The sequence below is a fragment of the Stigmatopora nigra genome, chromosome 2, assembly GCF_051989575.1.
Source record: "Stigmatopora nigra isolate UIUO_SnigA chromosome 2, RoL_Snig_1.1, whole genome shotgun sequence".
NCBI lineage: Eukaryota > Metazoa > Chordata > Actinopteri > Syngnathiformes > Syngnathidae > Stigmatopora > Stigmatopora nigra.
The window spans coordinates 7,919,074-7,946,370 of NC_135509.1; the positions used below are offsets into that span (position 1 = coordinate 7,919,074).

Consider the following 27,297-nt stretch of genomic DNA (forward strand, 5'->3'; position numbering starts at 1 on the left):
TATCGCTCAATGCCAGAAAATCAGTCGAATCAGAATGAAATCACATCCTAAAATAAGCCATTGGTACATCCCTAATATATATATATATATTATTGAGAGAGAAAAATAAAGTCATGGAAACATGTAGCTAAACTCATGACACATTGAGACATGAAAAATATATGAGAAAAAAGCATGATGATGTCATTTCAGGTCAATTTTGTTGCTCACTGTTTCTATGGAAACCTTTTAGTAATATATGACTATTTAAAATATGATAACCCTTTATTAAACTGCAATTTGTATTTAATGGTTTGATTTTATAATGTTTTAAATCTATAATGAAAAATAAAATCATTACATACTTAGGTTTTATAATGTTTTAAATCTATAATTAAAAAGAAATCTTTAAATACTACTGGAAACTACGACTTTGATTATTTTAAATTGTTGTTTATCTGTGAGAGAAATTATGTCAGTTGTTTTTGTATGTCAACATCTTTGTGGCATGGTTAAACGGCGTTAATCCTTTAAAAGCGTCTCAAATGCTTGCCAGATCAGAAAAGCATTACAGATGTGGGTAAGTATTTCTTCCCTTGATAAAAACCAGTGCCTATATGACAATAATATAAAATGGAACAAGCAGTATGGATATAATACAATAGTGTTTTTGGTCCTCGCTTCTTGGCTAAGGTAAATTCATTACATAACAGGTAATTAAAGGGTATTCTACTGCTCTTGTGCTCTATATAGAGCCTTTTTTTAAACCCACAAATTATTCCTTGCCATGAAAAGAGACCATGGAACAAAAGATGCAGTCAACAGCTGTAGTTTTGTTTCATGCCCTCCCATTGGTTTGCTTTAATATGCATTTTGAATGCGTGACCACACATTGTCAATCACATTATTATGAATCTGCCACTTAGCTGTGTTGTTTGAGTGCCAACTTGCCATGAATCCGCCAGCTTAACACACACACACAAACACACACACACACTAGAGGTCACAAGCATGTCACCCTGTTATTTCCTCTACAATACTTTCCCCTACGTGTCCAATTCAAGTTATTTTTCCATCAGCAAAGGAAAGTTTTTTTCCAGTTAGTATCAGGCATAGGCAAAATAGCAAAGAAGAGGAAGTTGGTGTTGTTTTCCATACCTGATAAAGGCCCATCCTCTGTGTCTCCTCTGCTCGGCGCCGTTTCCTGGAATGAACGTTGGACAAGAAGACAAAGGGGAATTAAGTCAGTCATTCTAAGGTCATTGCAGAAATGTGTGTGTGTGTGTTCTTAAATGTTTTTATTTCATTTATACAGGAGAGGGGGTTCAAACCTACGTCCCAGGGCCAATGGCAATATTTTGAGGACTCATTTGAAATCCATTTGTAGTATTTAGTGTTGCTCAAGTGTATTTAGGTCATTTTTCTTCCTGAATATTTTTTTTTTTAATAAGATGGGCCTACCCCTTTCTCATCCCTGAGCCATTTCCCACTGCTGATCAACATTTGATTATTGCTCTGCTACTGTCAACACAGCTTACAGACAATGTATTTTTTATGTTGTTGTTCCATAGGCATTCGTATTTGACTGGAGATTTTATTTAAATCTGATTCCCTGTTTTTGATAGCTAATCTGTCCTAGTTTCTACTCCTTTGTCAAAATAGGCTTTGTATATATATAAGGATACTTCTCCAAGAAGCCAATAGAAGAGCTCTTTTGTGTTGTGTTTCCCTCTTGTGGACATTTACCGTAATTTCACTTCACTAAGTATACAATTGAGGTCATGCTTCTTACCTTGGGTTGTCTCACAATAATAGAAGGCCTGGGGATATAAGAGTACTTGAAATGTAGTTTAGCACTGGAATCTTCCTCCTTCTCATCAACATCATCATCGTCATCATCATCAACAACATTAACACCTGAGGACATGTGAAGGCCAATTTGACGATCAGCTTTGTCCTGAGGGTCGGTTAGAGTGTGACTTCCATCGGTGTCTTGTGTCAAGAAACAACCCATGGTTCTTTGTGACAGCTCCTGAGACAGGGGTGCCTCCGGCTGGGTGGTTATGGGTCCCGGCTTGGGATTTCGCTCATTGTGGGATTCAAGAGACGAATCGCTGTTAGGGTCGGAGGTGGAGCCAAAGCAATGGCCAAAGGATGGGCAAGGAAGTCCATGCATGATGGACGACAGATGCAAGTTCCAGTAATGAAGGAGTGGATGCCAGTTTTTCATCTGTCGAAAACAAAAACACAAAAACTAGCAATGTAAAACATCAACAATTTCCAGTCTTTGAGCAACCATCCATTATTTGGTGAGATCCAATTGGATATATTTACATAATATGATGTACTCACGTTTAACATTTACATTTTCCCAGAAGAGGTTTAAATACAAAGCTCTTAACATTTTTTTTAATGAAAACCATTGATGATTTGTGTTTTGATCGATTCAATTGTTGCTTGACCATTTAGTGTGGACTTGTAATACTACTAATATGATATGGTATTAAATACTAAAACAACATTTGAATTATTTGTAATACTTTGTCTTGAAAAAAAACTCAAAAGTGCTTTAAATTCAACTACAGTACTTTTAAAAAAAAATCTGTTGGTATAATACATTTTCACTTATGATGTGACAATTAAATCTTATTGTATAAGTAAACAATGAAGGGGTATGCAGTTTTAAAAGTTGAAAGATGGCAATTCTATAAAATAAATGCTTGGCCTGACGGAAAAGTTGGAAGTTGTTTAGAAGTTTACTTGCCTGACTTCCATGACGACCAGTCCAGAGTGTGGATTGCCCTGCCGGGATATGCTTAACTATGATCGTCTTGATACCAGCCACATAATCCAGGGCAGTCCTTGCCTTGAGTTGCTTAAACGGATGTCTTTCAAAATGGAAGAAAACAGATGGACTGTGACCATCCTCATCTCCATGCACTTTACAAATCGTCGCTCGGCAGCTTTGCGAGGGACAAGGCCGTCCACAATCCACTGTCGTCCATCATTCCCTCAGCCTCACAAAATCAGGAACAATTCTGACAACCAACCTCTCATTCTGCACATCATCTCAGTCTACCGGTCGGTGCACAAGTTTTTTTCAATTACCGTTCCATCCGGGGGTCACTTGATAACATGCTTTCTCTCCACTGTTACAGGGTTAATGAATGATTCATCGGAGCTACTTAAAAAGAAGAGGAAAGGTTACAGAAAGGTCACAGATGGTTGAATACGGACGGCAACAAGAGTGCTCCGGTTACAGGCCCGACGAGGTAAGTGATAGTCAGAAAGCGAAAGGAGAGGAGTGTTGATTTTCAATAACAGATGCACATGAGGGCAAGAACAAAAGCTACTCTAAAAATGGCTGCCATTGACAGTTATAGACGTCCAATGTATTTTGACCATCATTTGGAGCTGACTTGATCATGTTTAAAGTGAATACAATACTGTACAAGTACAACTCATGCTGTTATTTGTGGAGTTTGTGGTGATTTTCTGACGTCTGGTGGCCAAAGTAAAGACTGCAATGACAATATATTGCAAAAACGACGCCAAATTGAGAAATACTAAATATCCAGACGCACACGGTACCCATCTATACCAAGTCGTGCATTTTAATCATTCATTTTTAATTATGAAGATATATTTGGAGCACTGAGGCATTTTTTTTGCTGTATATTTTTGTTTTTTGTTTGCTTAAAAATATATAATTGTTTTCGTCGTCGACGTCACTGAGGCGTCATTCGCTACTAGGATGAGCGACCGAAGTCAAGTGAGATACTCGAGAAGGACCATTAACATGCTACAGTGCGTAAGCGTCTTCGCCGTCAAATTAAAACAAAAAATGATTTATTACAATATAAAAAATACATTTATTAGTACAAAAATCAATAGACTTTATGGTTGTAAGTCTATTAATAAGTATTACTAGTTTAAAAAAACAGAGCCAAAAATTGTTTTCAGAAAAGAATAAAGACATGTAATGCTTTATTTTGAAAATTCAAGTTCGGAAGTTAAAGTTTATCCTCTTTAATTTGATTGTCGTGAAGCTCCGCTGGAGAGCGCTATCCGGAGATAATCGCAGGTGGCGAGATTGACAAATTGACAGACGATAGAAACATGCGTTTATATGCAATTTAAACAAACAAAATAACCTAAACTGATCTCCTCCTAAATATCACCTTCGATCTTTGGATGATCGATCATGCGATCACCGGCTGGTTTCGTCGTCAGCTGGGCTCTGAGCGTCCACATCCAACACATCCTCCTCGTCGTTGTCCTCTTCTTCCTTTGCTCCGCGCTGACATTGATTGACGGGGCCGAAAATAAGCGACCCTGCACCGATGTGAGTGATGCATACTTAATTCACATTTAATTTGTTATTTATTCCGATCTTAATTGCTCTTTTTGTGCACTGATTGGGCCGCGTGTGGCGTTCAATGTCCTCTAGGGAAATCACATTTCGTGTCGATAATCCATCACAAAACAGGATTGTTCAAACTTTTTTTCTATAATATTTTCGTTGACATTCATTAAAATCATTTATAGTGATGCCTTGTAGTATTGACGGACGGATTTATTTCCGTTTCTGCACTCTTAACTCAAATCGCTCGTATTTCAAATACACTTTTCATTTTGCTGAATGTGGTTTAGTATAAGTAGGTCATCATAGTTCCAAAATGACATAATGCACTGTGATTGGATAATGGACTAGTTATTGAGATACTAGTATAGTAACTAGTGTTGTATAGTTACCGATACTGCACTAAAGGGACCTCATCAGGATAGGTGATTACCCTAAAAAAGTGTTGCACAATATGTACTTTTCTGAATATGGTTCCCAACTGTTGTAATGTAGGGTCCAACCATTTTACAGTTGTGAATATAAATGGGTGTATCAACAGTAGACGTCCAATCCATTTGAAGTGGGAGGTTGGCCGTGAATGAACGTTCATTTTGATTGGACATCTATTGGTCATACTGGCACACATTTCATTAAACAGTGTATGACAAATCTATTAAATCAATTACTTCACAATGAAGTGAGTCTGGATTAATCTAAGTTATTTCAGGCATTGTGGTGTTTATTCTTCGAAATTATTCTTTTATGCATTCATCTACTTTGGTTTCCATCATCCCATTCAAATGAATGGAAAGTATTTGCAAATCATGATATATTGTGTTCTGGTTTTGAGTTAAATGGTCCCAACTTCATTGGATTTGTTGTTTTAACGGCCTCTCTTCGATAGTTTAATAGCAATCCATGCCACAGTGACTCATGAGTGCTTCCCTACTCTCTCTCGTATGTTGAACTTGGGCGACTGTGCGCTTATCAGTTTCCTGCATAGACTGTTTTTTTCCCGTCCAACTGTTCTGGATCAACTTAACACCTCCTCCAAAGACCACTGTGGTGTCATACATGTCCTTAAGATAGAGAAGCTGCATTCCTGAACGCATTTAATGACTCTTAAGGAGGCCTTAGAATAAATTTAAATGGTGTGAGTTATTCGCTTATTGTGTAAAACTACAAACTACATTGCTAGAGGTCAACATTTTTGAATGTTTTATCATTACACAAAATATTTTCAAGAAAAAAGGCATACTATATTTTTTAGTCAGAGATTTCTGAGACATAAATTGGCAATATTTTAGCTTCAGATTTTGAGATTACAAATGTTTTTTTGAGTATTTATTGATTGCAATTATGATAACAGACATTCACATCATTTTTGCTTCAAAATCATCTTTTATTTCTCTTATTTTAATTCTATTTCCGCTTCAATTCTCCCTCACATAAATAAAGCAAAAAAAGGCAATCATCTAACCCTGTTGTTGCTTTGGCCAAGGAGGCGGAATGTTGTGTATCCAGTCAAGGAGTGCTAATGACTTGTCACACTGGTTTACAACAGTAAAAGCAGTGTACAAATTGTGTTGTAAATGCAGAAGGTTTATCTATCGTTGTTGTTAGTTAGGATGTCCTCATGCCATATTTTTGAGTCCAACTCACTCGATTTTGTTTATCTGACGATAAAAAGTGCTGATCCGAAACCTCAGAAATGTATTAAGAAGGGAAAAATATATTTTTTTTTCCAATTTGGAAATACCTATCCAACATTAAGAGAATAAAAACTATTTTTTTTTTTTTTGCAGAAAATGAGGTGGCGGATCAATTACACTTGGAAATATATTTGGTTTTGTAAATAAATTCATATTTAAAAAAAAAAGTCAAATATCATACATTGAGCGCTCATGATTGTGGATTTCTTGACTTTTATGCTGTTTTTGTTATGCAAAATGTGTTAAGTAGTGTAAATATTAATATATAGTAAATTGTTAAGTATTTTTTCAATATTCTAGTTTATAAGCAAACAATAATTGCACTCTTGATTGTAACTTTCTTCACTTTTCTGCTCTTTGTTCTGCACTTTTTTTTCCATAAATGTGTAATATAGTACTGTATTTGTATTATTATTATTTTTTTTTTTTTTGCAATATTCCTCAGCATTAATATATTTTAGATGAACATAATCTTCCATCGAGGACTATAGGAATCAAAACCATAAATTGATGATCCTGTTTTGAGTTTGGTTTCATTTATACTCTTTGTTTTGGAACTTTACAGGAAGACTACTACTTTGAGTACACCGAATGCCACAGCTCGGGCTCTCGGTGGCGGGCCGCCATCCCACACAACCCCGGAGCCTGCGTTGGATTGCCCGAACCGGTGCGCGGCACCTCATGCAGTAAGTTGCTTCAGCTCTTTTGTTTTTTGCTTCTGGGTGTCTGTGTGTGTGTGTGTGTGTGATACACACATACACAAACACAACGACGCCTCCTTATCGCCAGCTCACAATTTTCCAAAACAGAAAGCGGCTGTGATAAACAGAGGAACTAAAAAAAAAAGTAGCTGATCTGGTCGAAATGAGGGCTGAGAAAATGAGGGACCGCTTTATCATCATCTGGGATGCCATTGACAACAATAGACGTCCAAAATTAGATGTCTATTGGCGCCAATGTTAAGGAAGCGGCCATTTCCATACAATATTATTAAAATATTTCAGAATATAAACATTTATAAACATGTTTTGTCACAGGCAAACTAAACCTTGTAGCATAATAGAATTCCTAGAGTAAGCGTGCATACGTCCTAGTAAAATGAATACATTTTTGTTGAACTTCCGCTTGATTGTTTGCGGTTAAAAAAAAATAAAGACAGCAATTAGTAAAACAATGTTGCAGTCTTGCAGGTCAATTGATGAGGGAGGAATCAGGAAATAAATCTAGTTGATCAGCTGACTAATGTGGTAAGACCAGTCGGTTTGACATTGCTAAGAGGTTTATTTTTTTGCGGCGTCAACAGCGCTTCACCTCCACCTAGGAGGTGACTGTGCATTATTGATTAGTGTATGACAATATCATATATCGAGTTATGGCATCCCACATTTTTTCTTCACTTTACGAAATGCAATATGTTTTGATTATTTTTATGTTTCTCGCTCAGTTAATGTCGTAACACATTTGGTCCACTGTACTAAAATTCTTATTTCACAGAATTAATGTTAATGTTAAAGATGCACTGTCCCTCTAGTGGTACATCGTAGAAATGCAACAGAATGTAACTGAACTTAATATTCCTGTGGTGTATATTCCAATTTTTCTTAGCGTTTTCATGCAAAGCCGGCGAGTTCCTGGAAATGTCGGCGCAAGAGTGCACGCGGTGCGCGGCGGGAAGCTACTCCCTGGGCAGCGGCGTCCGCTTCGACCAGTGGGACTCCATGCCGACGGGATTCAGTAGCCTAGCCAACGCTCTGGAAAGCGGCGCCCGCCGAGACGGTGACGTCACGTGTACCAGGTATATAAAAATATACAGCACGTGTATTTGAGGTGCACTGTGTATAATTTAACGAGAATTCATTGGGTATGTTGTCGTTGTCCATGCAGCTCTTCTTGGGTGCCACAAGGAAGCTACTTGGAGTCCAACAGGGACGAGTGCACGGTCTCACTCGTGTACTCCGTCCACTTGAAGAAAAAAGGATCTGTCACGTTTGAGTACCAATACCCGGATAAAAATCTGCTCTTCGAGTTCTTTGTAAATGCACTCATATTACACATTTATTTACATTGCGGACGTTAAATGTTTTTAAGTGGAAGAAAATGCATTTAAAAAAAATCCATTCAGAATAATTGATAATATTAGTCTAAATTATACAAAAAGTGAAGTCATTATTTGGATTAGTAGACTATATTAGGGATATTTTCCCCTCCATTTTAGTAATTGTAAAATATTTATGTATAAATTGCAGATCCAGAATGATCAGTGTCAAGAAATGAATCAACCTGCTGATACCAAGTGGCTTAAACCCACCAATCAAGGAGAATGGGCCACGCAACGGGTACATTTTCATTTATGCATCTGTTAACCATCACCAGAATGACATATGTGCTCATAAGTTATATTTGAAAACACTCCATTAATTTTCACCAGATGAACCTGACTTCTGGAACTAACATCATGTACTGGAGAACCGGCGCCATCACGGTGGGGTCTACAGTGGTCAAACCTGCCCTGCTGAAAAACATCCATATTGAAGGTAGGTCATTTATGAAGCTCTCAACAACTGTTAAATACTGAACTTTTTTCCCCCCGCAACTTTCCCTCAGGGGTGGCGTACACATCCGAGTGTTTCCCTTGTAAACCGGGCACATTCAGCCGAGAGCCCGGGTCTTCCTCGTGCCAGCCCTGCCCTCGGAACACCTTTTCGGGCCATGGCGCCAGCTCGTGTTCTCTCTGCGACACCGCCACTCAGTATTCAGGTAGGACACATCTTCTCAAAGCCATGCGGTCAAGTTTAACAAGTAAAACATTTCTAATTGTGGCCCAAAAATTATTATTTTTCAGACGAGGCATCCGATAAATGTAAAGACAGACCTCCGTGCTCCAGGAAGGACTTTTTTAATATCCACACGGCTTGCGACGCGGACGGGAAGGTAAAGGAAACCTGCTGATTATCAACAGTAATCGACTTATGGATATCCTCACGCCTTCTTCCGGGTGACTTCAGACGCAGGTCCAGTACAAGTGGATCGAACCCAAGATCTGCCTGGAGAATGTGACTGGTTCTGTGACGCTACCCCCTGGTGGAGAGCGGGAGCCCTGCCCACCGTGCAATCCCGGGTTCTATAACAACGAGACATCCATCTGCTCGCCTTGCCCTGCCGGGACCTACTCAGATGGGATGAAACGTACGGAATCCGATCTTTTTCTTGTGTTTCTTCCTTTTTTTTTTAATCTGTACATTTCCACCCACTGTTGCAGCGTGCCAGCCCTGCCCGGCGGGCACTGAGCCCACCCTGGGCCTGGAGTACAAGTGGTGGAACGTTCTACCCTCCAACATGAAGACGTCTTGCTTCAACGTGGGGAACTCCAAGTGTGATGGCATGAATGGTAAAGTAAAGAATGATCATAAAACTGTTTGTTGTGAGTGTTTTTGACTCACTGCATACAAAGAAATTTTAAATCACAATGCAATTAAATATATAATACAATGATGAACGTCCTAAAAAAGTCCCCTCACCCCATCTATCCAAAATAAAGCATCCCAACCAAATCAAATTAAAAATAGCCACCAACTATTTTCATGTAAACTATTTTTTAAGTTCTGTTATTGGTCTCTCTTGTGATTTCACAAATTGTCAAATTTTTAGATTCCTATTTTTTACATAAACATGATCAATTAGAGCACAAAAATTAAGGAAGAAATTTTTATGTGTTTTTCCTTCTTTTAATTGGCATTATTTTAAACACCTTATTTTGTAGGAATTCACGCAAACGAGCCGTAACGTCAGTGGTGCTGAAAAAGTGAATTTTGGTTGCCTTCTATGGGTGTTTTTGATACCACTAAACAGTCAGCCTTATAATGAATGGATTTCTCCTTTCAGGATGGGAGGTGGCACGCGATCACATCCGGAGCGGCGCGGGAAGCTCAGATAACGACTACCTCATCCTCAGCATCCACATCCCAGGCTTCAAGTGAGCACGGTGCCCTTGCCCCTCGCCGTCACGCCTCCGCTCGTCTTACGCCGCCCTTCCTTCGTCTTTGACCAGGCTCCCGACGTCAATATCCGGTCACCCGGGTACAGAGTTTGGTCGGATTACCTTCGAGTTTGAGACTGTGTGCACCGGTGACTGTGAATTCTACTTTATGATGGTGAGGGAAAGCACTATTTTTATTCTTTTAAAGCAGTCTTATTCAGCTGTTTAGACGTGCAGAATGTGAATCTGAGTGACCTAGAACTGTTTTAATGTGCTGTGTGGGAGTTGTTCATATTGTTTGATATATAATGAGAAAACAGCAGGCAGGAAAATCAAAGTGGGAAAAGGAAGGAAGAGCAGACAAAAGAAAAAAAGGATACACAAACAAAGAAAAATATTGGTGTGAACATAAAATGAGGTTGTACACATTTTTATTCAACTAGTATAAAAAAAGTATATCTAAAAAAACATGTTTGGGGACATCTGCAATAAGAAACAAGCATGGTATCAATTCATAGTCAATTTTCTAGCCAAAATTCACTCTTTTAATTTTTTTTCCCCTATATAGGATGTGAACCGCAGAAGCACCACAGTGGTAGAATCATGGGAAAGAAGCAAGACAAGACAGACCTTCACACACATCATGACCACCAATGCCTCTGTTTCATACACGTGGGCTTTCCAGAGGACCAATCAACCCAGCGAGGTACATCAGACATTCTTCCACCCATTTTCAGCAGCCCAACACACACCCTTTAACCATTTCCTAGATCCGTCGCTTCATCAACGACGTGGCGCGCATCTACTCCATCGTCGTGAGCAACGCCCTGGACGGGGTGTCATCGGAATGCCGGGCCTGCGCCCTGAGCTCTCAGCCATCCGGTTCCGGGTGCGTGCCATGCCCGGCGGGTCACTATATCGACCCGCAGAGCAGCCGTTGCACCGAGTGCCCGCCCAACACGTACCTCATCTCGCAATCTACCCCGGGACCGGATGCCTGCAAGCCTTGTGGACCTGGAAGCCAGAGTAGCAAGGTTAGGATGACTGCACAATTAAGCCTTTAGATATTGTTAACCTCAAGATTTTTTCTTCTTCTTTAGTCAATGGTAGTTGTTAAATTGAGAATTTTTATTATTACTATTGTAGGACCACCGGATATGCTACAGCGACTGTCACTTCACACACTCGGATGGCAACGTTACTGTGACCTTTGACTTTACCCCACTTGGTTCAGTGGGAACGCTGATGAACGGGCCGAGTTTCACGTCCAAAGGAACCAAGTACTTCCACCAGTTTAACATCAGCTTGTGTGGAGGACCGGTGAGGAAAAATCATATATATACAGTGTTCCCTCGGTTATCGCGGTAAATGGGGACCGGGACCACCCGCGATAAGTGAATTTCCGTGAAGTAGGGATTCATCTTCAAAAATGCTTAATTTGAATTTAATTTTAAAAAAAAATGTTTTTTTTAACTTAAAAAAAAAAAAAAAAAAAATATATATATATATATATATATATATATATATATATATATATATATATATATATATATATATATATATATATATATATATATATATATATATATATATATATATATATATATATATATATATATATATATATATATATATATATATATATTTTACCCCCCTATATACAGTACACCATATGGAATACGGGTAGAGAGTGAAATTCATGTTATAACAAAAAAAACTGTAAGATATGTTGTTTCAATGTAATATTTGTATTTATTTTTTAATTTTTTTTCCCAAAAAAATCTGCGAAGCTCTGAGTACGCGGTAGCTGAAGTACCGGGGGAACACTGTATACACGTATATATGTTTTTATCAGTTTTAATATCCTCTACGTTTCCCTTTGTCAAGGATCGGCTGGCGTCGTGTGAAGACAATGTAACCGACTTGTCCGTGGGTGATTCTACCGGCGAGCGTAGCGAGGGAGCGGCCGCCGTCAAGACTTTCGTCTGCCAGTCGACCGTAATCCCAGCTAGTGGACGAGGCTTCAACACGGCCCTCACTTCGCAGTCCATTAACCTTGCCGACACCTTCCTCGGTGAGCTGTGGTGTTCAAAATGTCATTTGAAACGGCCGGAGACGATGTACATGCTGAAACCTGACGCGGTGTTGAACAGGGGCCACGGTTGAGACGACGCTCTCCGGCATACGGGCAAAACCGGAGCTGTATCCTAGCACCTCCAGGAAAGTGCCAGATGTCAACTTCTTCTTTAGGTAAGACACATTTCTGCTCTTGAATTATCGCTGGCGACTTTAGAGGTCCAATCCATTCTGAATGGGAGGACTGAGAGCAATTGTTCCCTCTGTATAATCTGATTTATGGTGAATAGCTAAACATATTTGTTGCATAAAATTGTGAACGAAAATACATAAAACCACACCAAACTATTGGTTTGATTGTAATTTTTTAAAATTATACATCATTATTTTTCTAATTTTTTTAATGAATTGATAAGATTCTAAATCAATAACATGTTTACCAAAATAAAATACCTATTTAAAATGGAATACATTCTGATGATAGCCTATAATAATTATAATATTAATAATTGGGCATAGGCTTTGTCATCATCATTGACTCGACAAAAGCCTAATTGTCATCATACCCAGCTGACAATTAGGCTTTTAATATTTTAATACAAAAATTGTATATTTTATATTATTTAATATTATAATATTTAATAATAATTCAATAAAACTTACAAGTTTCACTTATGAGTTTTTACATAGTAATTGAATGACTGAATCTTGTCAGAATATTTAATTATCAAGGCTCCATATCTATTGAAAATGGGCTATAAAATGTTATTTGTAACGGTTTGCCTCTGTATAGTAGAAACCAATGATGTAAAGGTAAGGAAAACTGGCAACGGTGCAAAGTAATTTTTTATGTTTTATTTTCTTTCACCCCTATTTGTCAAAACTGTTTGGACGTCTTGTCATTGTTATTTAATCAGTCCCCTATTAATGTGCATTCCCCCAGGTCATTAGAGCCCACCGCCTCTTGCGAAACAGGACGTAGCACAGTGGTTTCGGTGCGTTGCGATCCTCAAAAAAGCGCCAATGGAAAACTCTCCGTACCCAGGTAACCAACCCTGCCGTCGTGGCCGTTTACCTCCTTAACCTCAAATCTTCCGCCGTGTTTTTTTCAGTTCTTGTCCCGCCGGAACATGCGATGGGTGTACCTTTCATTTCCTATGGGAAAGCTCCGGCGCGTGTCCCACCTGCACCGAGAGAGACTACCACCGCATAGAAGGAGCTTGCAAAGCAGGACAAGCGGTTTGTTGAACCCATGCGGACTTTTCTTATTTGTTCTCTTTTGTTTTGCACTCGGGGACACCATGTTTGTTTTCAGGAACTCTTGTACGTGTGGACTGAGCCAAAGGTTTGCATAGGAGGCGTAAGCTTGCCTCAAAAGGAGACTATGCCCTGCGAAGGGATGGACTTTTGGGTACGGCTCGGCGTGGGATTGGGCGCCTTCTCCGCCGTGCTGCTTGTTTCGCTCACCTGCTACTTCTGGAAGAAGAACAAGAGGTATTTATTCATTTTTACATTTTATCTTTGCACTGGATCAAAAGCCATGCATAGTCAGTTTTTATAGATCTAAAGCAATGTTTATTTTAGCATTTTTTTCCTAGTAATGGAAAATTTCTTTTAATAATGTTTTTCCATTTCGTATGGAAACAAAATATATTTTCTAATGATGTTCAATATTAAAGTGGAAAATGGAAAATATCTATTTATTTTTAGATCTTACAAAGGGCATTTTGAACTAAAAACACAAAGGAAATAAAATTGGATTGAAAATATTGCAATGATTTCTTTTTAAAAAGGGGAAAATCAGGAAATGTATTTTACATCTATAACCATTTGAATTTGATACTAAAACAGAGAGTCGGCACTCATGATTTACTTTCTCGGGCCGCACAAAATGCTTCGGCAGGCCAGATTTGGCCCCCGGGCCTTCACTTTGACAACACTGTTGTAACCTTTCAAACAAAGTTGACTGTATTTAATAAAAAAAAAAATCTGAATGTTATATTTCAACTATTTATTAAAAATTCTATCATTTTCCATTTGTATGGCAGGTTAGAGTACAAGTACTCGCGGTTGGTCATATCCGCTAACAGCAAAGAGTGCGAGTTACCGGGTGCCGACAGCTGTGCCGTCATGGAGGGAGAAAACGAGGGTGACGTGGACGATGAAGTGGTCTACTCCAAACCATCACTGCTGGGAAAACTCAAAGCCATAGCATCCAAGGTCAGTGTTATCTAAGATTTAGCTAAAATACTTCAAATTCTCATATATATATATTTGTTTTACCTTAATGCAGAAAAACGGGGAGAACTATGAAAACATGCAGCTAAACTCATCTCATTCCAAAGCCTTGGTATGGAGTTAAAGTAACAGAGATATCAACCCTCAGGAGTTTATCCATCGGTGAAGACCCCTTTAAACCAGTCACCCACCCTTATCAGCTTTGCTGGTCATACATTTACACACTCGCACACACGGTGGCCTTCAAGCGGGTAAGAGCTCAGGGTAAGTCGGGAAGTTATGTCATTTTAGGTTTTTTCTCTATTTTTATTCAGTTTTTGTTCAGGGTGTTTTTGTTTTTTTGTGTACTGACCCCGCCCCCCCTTAGCCCACCTTGCCTGCAAACACTTGACATCTGTGTTATTGTTTTTTTTTGCTTTAACTGTTGTGCAGCGACATTTGCGCTGTGTGAAAGTGGATATGTTCAGGTTGTGTTCTTCAAATAAATTATGACTTATTTATGTAGAAGTGGATCGGGGTTGGGTGTTTTTTTATTTATTTATTCAAAGGTTTAGTCTTTAAATCTTTTGCGGATGTTGACCACCATTTTGGTGTGTAAGTCGGCATCCTGTATATCAAATTATGTTGACTAGTAGAATGATTCTTCTGGGGTAGAATGTGTAGTACTTTCTGTGGTTCTTTTTATTTAGGGTGTACAACCACTGCAGGCCACTAGAGAGCAGCACACTGTTTGCCACAAAGTTTCTATGTTAAAGACGTATAAATGAACCAGGCAGGCAATGTGTTCATTTTGCGTCTTTTTTAGGGTACTCACATGTCACTTTTGGTCCATTTTGGATCATTTTCCATTTTTTTAGTGACTTTCCAGGATGCTTTTTGTTCATTTCTCGGTTCCTGCAGATTTTTCAGCCTCCCTTTTTGTTTTATGAGGATTTTGAAGTTTCAATCCTACCTCCTAGCGGGCCATTTTTGACCCACGGGCTTCATGTTTGACCTCCATGATGTATACACTGTCATTTGTTGTGCTTGAGTACTTGTTTTTAGTACGTTAAAACACTTTACAAATATTTTTTTTATGATTCTTTATTATTCTATGTAAATCCCTGGATGGGTACTGCCGTTTCATTATTCAAATTGATCACTTTTTTTTTTTACTTGAAGGTATGGGAATGTCTCAAATGGGTGAGGGTACTTACTTTGTTGCCAGGAAGCGAACCCGCCGGCAACTCTTTTAATTGGAGTGGCCTCACTTAGGAAGCAGATTAGCGCCAGCTGCACTGGCATCTTCTAACGTGCGCTCTCAATAGAGTCCCTGTATGCGTGCGTGTGAGTGTGGGAGGGTAAAGAGCTGGTGAGGGCTTGCCAATGTTGCTGAAAAGACATCTATACACTCACTCAGCCGTCAGCGCTTTTTTTCCCCATTTTTTTTTTGCTCCATCTTTTTTGCTGATATTGAGAGTCACTTCACACGCTCGACTACTTTTTTGGGGGCTGGGGATCAGCATGCGAGCACGAATATTTATTCTTAGGACATCACATGGTTTAGTGATCAAGTGAATATTGCAACTTTAGCGCTTTGTGGGAATTTAAAAGATTTTTAAATTGTATTGCGCTTAATTGGCTTTTTCACGACTATTTGACTCCGTTTTGACATTTTTAAATATCCAATCTTTTTAATTTTTTTTTTACTATTTTTACTCAATTCCCAGAAAATTACACAATCAGGCCCAATTTGAGATCACATAATCAGATGTAAGACATTTTTCATTATAATCTAGACACATCTTCTCACAGCCATTCCTAATTGTATAAAAAAAAAAAACCTCAAACCCCAACTTTCCCAAGTCTACAGCCCATTTAGGCTTTGCTCTCCGATCTCAGGGAACGAAGAAGAGTGTGAGAGCAATTGGAACCACTCTTCGACCACTTTACAGGGGTTAAGTGCCCACATTTTTCACCCAGCCAAAATCTCATCAAGCAGTTGTGCGAGGTGCGCCCCCTGTTTCATTCCCTCATCTCTAAATCGACGTGCCGGATGCGGTCGTCCGTAGCAACCCTGCCAGCCATGCGGGATGCTTCTTTGTGGGAACGCTTGAGCTTTCAGCTAACAAAGCCGGGAGAGTGTGTGTGATTCTTTGAGCTTGCGCGGAAGCCCCCGTGACTTGCCAGACCGCTTTCCATAATCCGTCCGTAGACATTGCTGAGACGTCAGGGGCTTCTTTTCAACGAAAAAAATGTTCCATGGCTCAGTTAGTACAAATGGTGAAATTTAAAGTATTAAACCGTGTACGACGATGGTCAAAATTGTTCAAAACTGCAAAGCTATGATTTTAAAAATCTGGTTTATGGAAGCAAATTTCAGTGGCAAGTACATTGCTCAGAACTTGAGATGCCGAAGTTCAAACCAGGAGTTGGTTCAAATCTACTCTTTGCATTTGTCAAATTCTTTATTGAGATAATGAAAGGGTAAATATAACTTCCAAATTGTAAAGTTCAGAAGTCACTGTGGTCCAGTGGCAAGTACACTGCTCAGAACTGGAGATGCTGAAGTTCAAATTAGGAGTGGGTTCAAATCCACTCTTTGCAACTGTCAAATTCTTTATTGAGATAATAAAAGGATAAATATAACTTCCAAATCATTAGTTTCAGAAGTCACTGTGGTCCAGTGGCAAGTACACTGCTCAGAACTTGAGATGCTGAAGTCCAAATTGGGAGTGGGTTCAAATCCGCCGTGTTTTAAGAAAAAAAGCCTTACTATACTATGTCGTTTTTTAAGGAAAAAAGCCTTACTATACTATGTCGTTTTTTAAGAAAAAAAAGCCATACTATACTATGTCGTTATTTAAGAAAAAAAGCCATACTATACTATGTCGTTTTTTAAGAAAAAAAGCCTTACTATACTATGTCGATTTTTAAGAAAAAAAGCCATACTATACTATGTCGTTTTTTTTAAAAAAGCCTTACTATACTATACTGTCGTTTTTTTAAGAAAAAAGGCTTACTATACTATGTCGTTTTTTAATTAAAAAAGCCATTCTATACTATGTCGTTTTTTAAGAAAAAAAGCCTTACTATACTATGTCATTTTTTTAAAGGCCTTACTATACTATGTCGTTTTTTAAGGAAAAAAGCCTTACTATACTATGTCGTTTTTTAAGAAAAAAAGCCTTACTATACTATGTCGTTTTTTAAGAAAAAAAAGCCTTACTATACTATGTCGTTTTTTAAGAAAAAAAAGCCTTACTATACTATGTCGTTTTTTGAAGAGAAAAAGCCTTACTATACTATGTCGTTTTTTTTAAGAAAAAAGCCTTACTATACTATGTCGTTTTTTAAAGAAAAAAAGCCATACTATACTATGTCATTTTTTAAAAGAAAAAAGCCTTACTATACTATGTCGTTTTTTTTAAAGAAAAAAGCCTTACTATACTATGTCGTTTTTTAAAGAAAAAAGCCTTACTATACTATGTCGTTTTTTAAGAAAAAAAGCCTTATTATTCTATGTCGTTTTTTAAGAAAAAAAGCCTTACCATACTATGTCGTTTTTTACTTAAAAAAAGCCTTACTATACTAAGTCGTTTTTTAAGGAAAAAGCCTTACTATACTATGTCGTTTTTTAAGAAAAAAAGCCTTACTATACTATGTCGTTTTTTAAGAAAAAAAGCCATACTATACTATGTCGTTTTTTAAGAAAAAAAGCCTTACTATACTATGTCGTTTTTTAAGAAAAAAAGCCTTACTATACTATGTCGTTTTTTAAGGAAAAAAGCCTTACTATACTATGTCAATTTTTAAGAAAAAAAGCCATACTATACTATGTCGTTTTTTTAAAAAAGCCTTACTATACTATACTATGTCGTTTTTTAAGAAAAAAAGCCTTACTATACTATGTCGTTTTTTAAGAAAAAAAGCCTTACTATACTATGTCGTTTTTTTAAATAAAAAAAGCCTTACTATACTATGTCGTTTTTTAAGAAAAAAAGCCTTACTATACTATGTCGTTTTTTCAAAGAAAAAAGCCTTACTATACTATGTCGTTTTTTAAGAAAAAAAGCCTTACTATACTATGTCGTTTTTTTAAGAAAAAAAGCCTTACTATACTATGTAGTTTTTTAAGAAAAAAAGCCTTACTATACTATGTCGTTTTTTAAGAAAAAAAGCCTTACTATACTATGTCGTTTTTTTAAGAAAAAAAGCCCTACTATACTATGTCGTTTTTTGAAGAGAAAAAGCCTTACTATACTATGTCGTTTTTTGAAGAGACCCTAACCCTAACCATTTTGTATTTAAACACACCTTAACCCTAACAATTTTGTGTTTAAACACACACTAAACCTAAGCATTTTGTATTTAAACACACCCTGACCCTAACCCATATATTTCTTCTGGGATTTTCCAATTTTTGTTCATGTTTTCTAAAATTTCAAATATCCTTACCTTATGCAGTACACATAAATAATCATTTTTAATGTGATGTTTTTGTTGTTATCTCTTATCATAATATTATAAACTTTATTGTGGTAATATTAAGAATGTTTCATAATATTTAAAAAAATACCATTGTAAATATTTTCATCAGTAAAAATTTTATATCACGCCCTAAAAATATTTACACATTTTCTTCTTGTAATGTTGCGTTGTTTCTATTAGTTTTAAATATTTTTTTAAATCTGTCATGTGCATATAGTCTCATTATTAAATCCAATACAAACTTTATATCTTAAAGTTTTGATGTTTTTGTTATATTACACATTTTTTTGTTACATTTAAATACCTAAAGACTTTTCCTTTTATTTGTCCATCACAAAGTTGCCTTCATATTGCCAATTAATTTTTGTTCAAATGTTTTATTTTTCAGAATGATCTCCCCTACATTTACTGCTTGGGTGAACACACGTGTAGTTATGGCCATTTAGATAAAGGGATTCTATGATTACATTTCTTTAATATAAAAAATGTATCAAAAGCAACATAACTCATGATGATGCCCCTCCCCACCTTTTTTTGTACATGTTGTCCATTTCACTGACATTTAGTCCCACCCAAAAACACTGTCCCACACAAATTGTGCTATTTCAACCGTCGCCCATACTACACAAAAAGTACACACTAAAAATGCATACATTGGAGTATTATTATCATTATTACAACAAGAACCTACAAAAAGACCATGAGAATTATCATCATAACAATAATAAAAAGTCAGTAGGGTATTGCAATTGTCCACCTCTTTACCACCGTGCTGAATCTACTGTATTTACACCATAATACCAAAGCTATCAAAAAAAAACAAAAGGCTCCAAAAATTCTTCCAAAAAATGTTTTTTTTCCTTTGTATGTCCTTTTTTTTTGATGAACTACTTACAGCAATGTCCATTCCACATATGTACAAGCCTTTTTAGAAAATAATTTAATAATAGTTACACACTTTCTACAATGGGTTCGTTAATGAGGCCGTAACGTTAGGTGAGCCCAGGAAAAACCTCATTGGCTCTTTGGGCCCGGTAGGTGGGGCTAACAGTCTAACAGCAAGGAAGTCAGGAGGCGTGGTCACAGGGAGGAAGTGGTAGAGTCGACGACTTCTCTACCGTTGCAAACCGTTGGGACATAGTGGGCGCTGACGGAAGCTAAAAATAGACAAAAAAATTTAAATTATTGTCAATAAAAGATTGGTGAAATCAAAATATAAATTACAGTAATACCTCGTTTAACACGGTTAATATGTTCTAAGAACTGCTGCAATGTAGGGATTGTTTTATAGTGTCTTTTTAAAATTATTTGAATTTTATTTGAAATTTAAAAACCCTCCATGAAACATGGTAGATGGCTAATTTGTCATATATAACAGAATAAAATAATGAGTTTGACTCAATACCGTGAGAGGCGTAGGAGGTGGCGGCCGCCCCGCTGACACTGAAGCGATTGACGTTGAGCCGGTGACTGGTGACGTTCTTCTGGGGCTGGAACATGATGATGTGAACCTTGGGGGCGAACATGCAGCCCAACACCACAAAGCCACTTAAGCTAACCGATATGCACATGGTGGTCGTCTGTACCTGAAAGCAAAAAGTCAGCAAGAGTTTATTTCATGTTGGTATTCTCGTTTCGGCACTATAAACTATTTGTCGTTTCTTAAGGAAAATGCCTTACTATACTATGTCGTTTTTAAAGATTTTTAACACCATACGGCCATACGTTTAACACCACCCATACATTCATGCGAATATGTAATTCGAAAGTGGTACCCTGTAGTCGCTAGATGTGACGTAGAAGATGGGCAGGAAAGCCAGCCAGATGATGCAGGTGGTGTACATGGTGAAGCCGATGAATTTTGCCTCGTTGAAATTTTCGGGGCACTTCCTGGTCTTGAAGGCATAGCTGCATGTGGCAAAAACACAATTTAATTTCATAATAAAACTGTATTTCTTCATTGTTAATAATCCTTTATAAGGAAGTGTCTTGTTTGGGGGGGGAGTCTAATAATATACAGTGTTCCCTCGCTACTTCGCGGTTCAGCTACCGCAGACTCAGAGCTTTGTGGATTTTTTTTGGAAAAAATAAATAAAAAAAATACAAATATTACATTGAAAAAACATATTTGACAATTTTTTGTTTTAACAAGAATCTACCCGTATTCTATATGGTGTACTGTATACAGGGGGGTACATTTAAAAAAAATAAAAAAAATAATAATAATAATAATTTTTTGGGAATTAAATTCAAATTAAGCATTTTTGAAGGGGAATCCCTACTTTGCGGAAATGCACTTATCGCGGGTGGTCCCAGTCCCCATTAACTGCGATAACCGAGGGAACACTGTAGTGAGCCATCTTATGTGTGTCTTACCCTAGACACGGATATAAAATATCTAAGTCTAAAACCAAAACAAACCAAAACCACTTATTATTAGTCAAAGTGGCCCTTACACAGTACACATGATGACCAGCAGTACGTCATAGCTGAGGGATAGCAACATGCTAGAGTCGCGCACGTTGCACTTGAGGATGACGGTCTGTCGGCGCTCGGGCAACGTGAAGCGCCGCGTTCCCGGAACCTCCAACAACAGCCAGACGGACACCGTCGCCAGCTGCACCGAAATCAGGCTCAGGCAGATGAAGACCTGCAGAGCGTTGGGTGGTCACTGGCTCTCGTCGGATTCCGGCACCCTCGGGCGTTTTGACTTGGGCTGACCTGAGAGGACGGGCTGATGAAACGCGGTCTGGCGGCGCCAGCCCCGTCCTTGACGCCGCCGAAGATCCTAGCGATGCGGTTGGTCTTGGTGAGCAGCGCCGAGTAGCAGACGGCGAAGGAGGTGCCCAGGCCCAGGCGGCGTAGAGCGCAGATGGCCGGCGACGGCTTGGCCAGGAAGAGGAAGGTCATGGCGTATGACATGAAGACGCCCAGGAGGAGGATGTAGCACAACTCGCGGCCCGACGCCTTCACCAGTGGTGTGTCGTTGTGCCGGATTAGCACCCACAACACCAGGCCCGTGCACATGAAGCTGGATGGATACACCAAGAGAAACTGTATATTAGGTCACCTTCACGGCAAAATGATCTGATGCAAAAACAGTGCGAGACATTGCCCTAGAGCAAGGATGTGACGGGCCGCTTTAACGTCAACTTGATTTCACGTGGGCCGGACCATTTTAGATTAAATATTTAGATTTTTTTTTATTTTTTTTATAAATGGATTAAAATCCCTGAATATTCAGCTTTTTAGCGATCTAAAACAATGTTTATTTGAGCTTTTTTATATATATTTTTAGATTTTACAAAATGATTTTTGAACTAAAAACACACAAAAAATGATTAAAAAATTAAGATTATTGATTTAAAAGGGAAAATCAGGAAATTTAATATACAACTTTACTTTTCATTTTAATTTGATGCTAAAACAGAAAGTTGGTGCGAATGATTTAATTTCCTGGGCCACACAAAATGATGTGGGGGACCAGATTTGGCCCCCGGGCCACCACTTTGACACAGGTGTTTTAGAGCATTCAACCAACTAGTCCAGCCTGCATGTTTTGGGATGTGGGAGGAAACTGGGGTACCCGGAGAAGGATTTTTCGTGAATAAAAAAAACACACCAAAAATAATAATAAAAAAAGGCTTTTTCTTAAAAAAAAGACCATGCATAGTATGGCTATAACAATCAGATAAACCTATTTTACCATTTTACCGTTGCTACTTTGAGTTAACTTAGTTTTTGATCAAATAAAAAATTTCCCTCCCAAAAATGTGACATGTCCTCCCTTACGCCTGATATATATCAATCCTCTGTTTAGTAGGTATTCTTTGGCTGGTGCGACTCATTGTCTAAAATAAAATGTTTAGCATTTTGCGAGCAATGTAAAGGTTTTCAGTAGGATCTGCTGGAGTAAAAAGTAACAACAATGACAACAACAAGGAAAAAAATGCCCACATTGCATCCCAGCTGTCACAGCTCACCCCACACAGGCGATGGTAATGGGCCCGATGGCCCATGCATCTTCCCACATGATGTAATCTTCAGGGAGCTCATAGCAAGAGGTCAGGTCATCAGTAGGCCACTGACCCGGAGCACAGGGCGAGCACGTAAACTCATCGGCCAGGTACTCGTGAGGCTCGCAAGAGGTGCAAATCCAGCAGCAATATTCGCCTAGGAAGCACATGAGAAGGAAAAACAAAAATCGTAATAGGATTCTCTTGGCTCTCTGGCTTACAAGGCTTCTGCTTTCCTCACCTGCCTGCATTTTCTTCATCTCGTTGAGCTCGCAGGGGTCGCTGCATTGCGAAGTGGGTGCCGCCTCCTTAGGCCATTGAATAAGGCCGCCACTCAGACTCAGGCTTTCGGCCCATTCGCCCACCGGCACGTAAGAAAAGCGCTCGCCAGAGCGCTGGTAGCTGAAGATGTTGTAGCGGCCCACGCCGTCGCCCTGGGTGTCGAATTTGACGGCTGTCTCCACGCCTGCGGGGGAAAACGGAGCTGGACAAGACGGTAAATGATGAGTGGACAATAGGCAAGCGTCCTGCTATGAGAACTTTTTTTTATGGGCAATTCTCAAAGTGATCTTGAAATTTTTACACAATACTCCGCCCACATTAGACGGCAAAGGCAATGTATGTATCGTATCCTGTGCTGACCCGGCCCATCTGTCATTTTTTTTTTGTCAATGTGGCCACCGGGCCCAAAAGTTTGCCCACATCTTTTGCCCATATCTACAAGAATTTGGTGTCCCTAAACTTGATATCTCTCAACGTCCATGGCGCTCTCTCTTATTTAAATCTTGGAAAAATGATAGAGATCAGGGTGCTTTGAATAATGAGCATTTTGATTTATGATTGTGTTACGGTACTAGCTTATTATTTTTCTTATCGTGTGACCTTTACAAAAAGCAGTCGCTGCAAAATATGGTCTACTAATAAGCAGCGCGCCATTTACGAACAAAAATTCATGAGCTATCTCTAATATTTTCTCCAATAACCGAGAGTTGTCCGGCTCCAGTTTTTTTCCGTACAAGCCAACTCGGACTTGGCCACGAGTGGCGTTGAAATTAAAATGGGGGTTAGTGTCGAAAAGCTGCTCCAACGGAGGAGGAACTTTTTATGAATTCCATAAATCACGCAGACAACATAACCGTCACGTCTCCGTCACAGGAAATTTTTCTTGTCAAATCTATTTCGGAGTTTGGGGAGGTGGTGGTAGGGATAAATGTTGGGGTGACAGATAGATGAAAATGATTTAAATAAGCAAAGATAATATCTGTGGACGAGGAGGCGATATGAATCCATTATACTGCCAAGTTGGCAGATAATAAAGTCTGTTAATAACACTAAAGCAATAAGATGAGCAGAGCCCTCCTCTAGTTAGATATGCTCCAACACTAACACAATTTGTTGTTGGCCGCTGATTATTGTGCGGCTTGTTTTTAACATTCAAATCTGATGCATAATTAGCAGTGTGTGTGTGTTATGCTGCGTTCAGACCGGCCTGGTTTTGAATCGGATTGACTTTTACGTTGAAAAAAGTTGAAGTCCGGCAACTCAAACAACATCCTGTTCTCGTAACGTAAAAAAAAAGTGGTATACGGACATTTTTTTTTAGTTAGCTTCCACAAATACATACATTTTCAACACCAATTATCTTTGGGAGGGTTGCAGGGGTGCTGGAGCCTATCCCAGGTGATAAGGCAAAATATCAATGGCAGCCAATGAGTTAAAAATGGCCCCAAATAACTGATCAGGATAAAAAAAAAAAAAAAGCCTGAATAATTCTCTCCATTTTTTCCAAAAAACATAAGCGTATCCAAAACTTTTACTTGTCTTAGAATTCCAAGTTGTTTGCGAGCTCTCTAGTGTGCAGGTAACAAGGGGGTGATGTTATTCAAAAGAAAAGCTACTGGTTTATAAAAGGAAGACTTTAAAAAAAGAAGTAAAATTAAAAAAAATGAAGGTCAGAGGCATGATTGTGTTATCTGAGCCCACAATATTAATGCAAAATGCGCCCCAAACCCCCCGAGCAAGTGTCCAAATTGAGAAAGTGCTTATTATTCCAGATTAGGGGTGTGGCGGAAAGAGGCTTTTCCATTCAGAATGAGTAATTAATTATGTTCTCCAGCATGTCAGGCTAAGTCTTGCCCAAGGGGATTGTGGGTATTAAAGGAGGGCAGTGAGAGAGAACGAGAGATAGTGAGAGACCACGACAAAAGGGACGTGTTAGCTAAAAGCCAGCAGATTAAGGTTGATTTACATTTTCTTGGTGTGTCCAAGTTCAGTTTCAAACTGGGGTTAAGGTTCCAAAGTAGGTTATAAAACTGGAGTTAAATCAAGGTTTTGTAACACATGAGGTTTGAGCAATAAAATGCTGAGACCTTTTGAGTAGAGGATAGAAGACATTCAAACACCTTCATCACCATCTTCTGCTAAATGACTCAAAATAACATGAAAAATGAACTGCCGTATTTTCACGACTATAAGGCGCACCGCATTATAAGGCGCACCCTCAATGAATGACATTTTTTCCATATATAAGGCGCACTGTCTATTTTGGAGAAAATGTAAGACTTTTAAGTGCGCCTTATAGTCGTGAAAATATGGTAATTGCTATTGACTTCCAGGTATGAAGCACTCACTACACAGTCACCTCTAGAGCCAGCCATTTTTGATGTTTTGGATTTTTTTGTATAAAATCTTGCAGTGGGGGAGGAGTTATATGATGGAAGATGTTGTAAACTAAGATGGCATCTGCATATTTAACAGTATTGTTTCAGTTCAGGCGTTTGTTTTAATATCCGACAGTGGTGGTTTTTCGTTTTTGGTTTTCTGTTTTTTCCATATATAAGGCGCACTGGATTATAAAGTGCACTGTCTATTTTGGAGAAAATTTAAGACTTTTTAAGTGCGCCTTATAGTCGTGAAAATACGGTACTATTAGCAAACTTCCATTAAGGGAACCAAATAGCATTCCTAATAAATCGGCTCAAGTATTAATGCAAGCATACACCTGCACCGCATAGAACATAAAGAAGAATCAAGACACTGCAGATGCTATGGCTAACCTTTCACTGACAAACACCCGCTTTTTTTTATTGACTCCAGAGAGTTGATGACCTGACTACACCTGTGGCCAGTGCACGGCGCATAAAAGGGACCCACTTACAAATCTGGACACGGGGATGCACTCATATGTCACAAACGCGTACGCACACAGTCACTGTTTGTTCTCCCCGTGGAGTACGTCCCCCGGGTGAAAATGCGCATAATGTCAAAAATAGACTAAAGGCGAGAGACGACTGAAACAAGGAAGTGCAATGCATAGGTGGCAAGATACAGGAAACAAAGGACGGTATAATATTAGCTTAGCATCAATGTTCCCTCTAAGATGGACACATCTCTGCGCAGCAGCAATCATATGGCGCGTAGTAAATAAAATCCAAACTTTTTTTTACTCCTTTCCTCATGATGGCGCCATTTAAACGGCAGCCAGTGGCAGTAGCTCTGTCCACTCTTATGTTTTTAGTGTTTTGCAGCATGTTTTACATGAAAAATTAGAGGGGACATTGACATGCACCTACTTATGGCAGGTGCCCATAGCGAGCAATGATAATGTCGCTCACACTGGTACTCAGTGCGCTCAGGGAGCTTGTCTTTCTGCCCAATTAGTGGGAATATTGCCTAGCATGCATGTTTTTATGATATGGAAGGTTACCGGAGTACCCAGAGAAAATCCACTCATGCCTAGGGGAGAACATGCCAACTCCACGCGGGAAAGTCGAAATCCACACTTGGTTTTTGAACTCTGAGGCGGATGTGATAACCATTCCCCCTACTGGGCCGATGTCATTTATTGGATAAAAGGATATCGGCATTGGCGAGTGGTGGAATCGGTATTGGGAGCCGAAATATTAATAATAGGTGGACGATGGCGTTAAGTGGAGAAAGAATGAAGGAAGCAGTCGACAGACTGATGCAGAGAGGCGGCAAAGGCAGGAGAGCAACCTTGTGAAGTCTGAGTGGGATGTGCTGTTTTTGAATGTGTAGCGAGAGAGAGAGAACACTTTCTGGGTGTGAAAGAGAAGGAGGAGGAGGACGTGGAGGGATGAGGAAAAGAGCGACAGCGACCGAAGAGGAGGAGGAGGAGGAGGAGATGAGGAAGGTTGGTCTACGCCATCCGAACGTCGCAGTCAGCTCTCTGCTGCACAATATGGCCCTGGAGGCACAACGCCTCCGCTATTACACACACATCATACACACAGATACGAGTGTACTTTTTTTTCAACAACTTGGCTCCCTAAAAATATAGGAAGAAATGCACTTTCTCATCTTCAGGTGAATAAACACACTTCAATAGCCTGTTTGGAAGCCCAATGGCCACTCATATGGGATATCTATTCATCGGATTCTCTTCTAACCTATTTTTAAAAACATTTTTCAACCTATTTTATATTTAAGCATAATATCACTGTCATTGCCAGCCAATAGGTTCCA

At 38.9% G+C, this 27,297-nt stretch overlaps 3 protein-coding genes across 4 annotated transcripts in view; 1 reads left to right on the forward strand and 2 right to left on the reverse strand.

The window, feature by feature from the left end:
* Positions 1 to 1,054: 1,054 nt before the first annotated feature.
* Positions 1,055 to 2,194, reverse strand: LOC144208948 (uncharacterized). Its single transcript, XM_077735053.1, has 2 exons — positions 1,772 to 2,194; positions 1,055 to 1,183 (listed from the first exon to the last, which is right to left on the reverse strand). Exons 1-2 carry the CDS (start codon positions 2,153 to 2,155, stop codon positions 1,055 to 1,057), a joined length of 513 nt encoding a protein of 170 aa, XP_077591179.1. The 5' UTR covers positions 2,156 to 2,194.
* A 1,833-nt stretch (positions 2,195 to 4,027) lies between these two features.
* elapor2a (endosome-lysosome associated apoptosis and autophagy regulator family member 2a) lies at positions 4,028 to 14,833 on the forward strand. The gene is made up of 22 exons (XM_077711511.1): positions 4,028 to 4,324; positions 6,602 to 6,722; positions 7,642 to 7,831; positions 7,921 to 8,068; positions 8,283 to 8,372; positions 8,465 to 8,570; positions 8,641 to 8,793; positions 8,879 to 8,967; positions 9,042 to 9,222; positions 9,296 to 9,424; positions 9,919 to 10,009; positions 10,085 to 10,187; positions 10,581 to 10,718; positions 10,783 to 11,046; positions 11,159 to 11,332; positions 11,900 to 12,086; positions 12,166 to 12,262; positions 13,032 to 13,133; positions 13,201 to 13,327; positions 13,404 to 13,582; positions 14,137 to 14,308; positions 14,382 to 14,833. The coding sequence occupies exons 1-22, from the start codon at positions 4,184 to 4,186 to the stop codon at positions 14,448 to 14,450; spliced, it is 3,051 nt and encodes a 1,016-aa protein (XP_077567637.1). The 5' UTR covers positions 4,028 to 4,183; the 3' UTR covers positions 14,451 to 14,833.
* A 4,320-nt stretch (positions 14,834 to 19,153) lies between these two features.
* grm3 (glutamate receptor, metabotropic 3) overlaps positions 19,154 to 27,297 on the reverse strand; it is a 48,904-nt gene continuing 40,760 nt past the window's right edge. For both annotated transcript variants that reach the window (XM_077710327.1, XM_077710326.1), the window contains exons 9-15: positions 23,054 to 23,296; positions 22,780 to 22,969; positions 21,518 to 21,827; positions 21,253 to 21,446; positions 20,572 to 20,704; positions 20,202 to 20,382; positions 19,154 to 19,953 (exon numbers count right to left, since the gene is read on the reverse strand). In XM_077710327.1, coding sequence (XP_077566453.1) covers positions 19,877 to 19,953; positions 20,202 to 20,382; positions 20,572 to 20,704; positions 21,253 to 21,446; positions 21,518 to 21,827; positions 22,780 to 22,969; positions 23,054 to 23,296 — 1,328 coding nt within the window. In that variant the 3' untranslated portion in view covers positions 19,154 to 19,876. The remainder of the gene's footprint in view (positions 19,954 to 20,201; positions 20,383 to 20,571; positions 20,705 to 21,252; positions 21,447 to 21,517; positions 21,828 to 22,779; positions 22,970 to 23,053; positions 23,297 to 27,297) is intronic.

Excerpts from the sequence above, each read along its gene's own strand:
- LOC144208948 (XM_077735053.1), bottom strand. The coding sequence starts at position 2,155 with ATGCATGGACTTCCTTGCCCATCCTTTGGCCATTGCTTTGGCTCCACC. Across the intron at positions 1,184-1,771 it reads TTATTGTGAGACAACCCAAG|GAAACGGCGCCGAGCAGAGG; the intron begins GTAAGAAGCATG and ends CGTTCATTCCAG.
- elapor2a (XM_077711511.1), top strand. The coding sequence starts at position 4,184 with ATGCGATCACCGGCTGGTTTCGTCGTCAGCTGGGCTCTGAGCGTCCAC. Across the intron at positions 10,010-10,084 it reads ATCCACATCCCAGGCTTCAA|GCTCCCGACGTCAATATCCG; the intron begins GTGAGCACGGTG and ends GTCTTTGACCAG. Across the intron at positions 14,309-14,381 it reads TCAAAGCCATAGCATCCAAG|AAAAACGGGGAGAACTATGA; the intron begins GTCAGTGTTATC and ends ACCTTAATGCAG.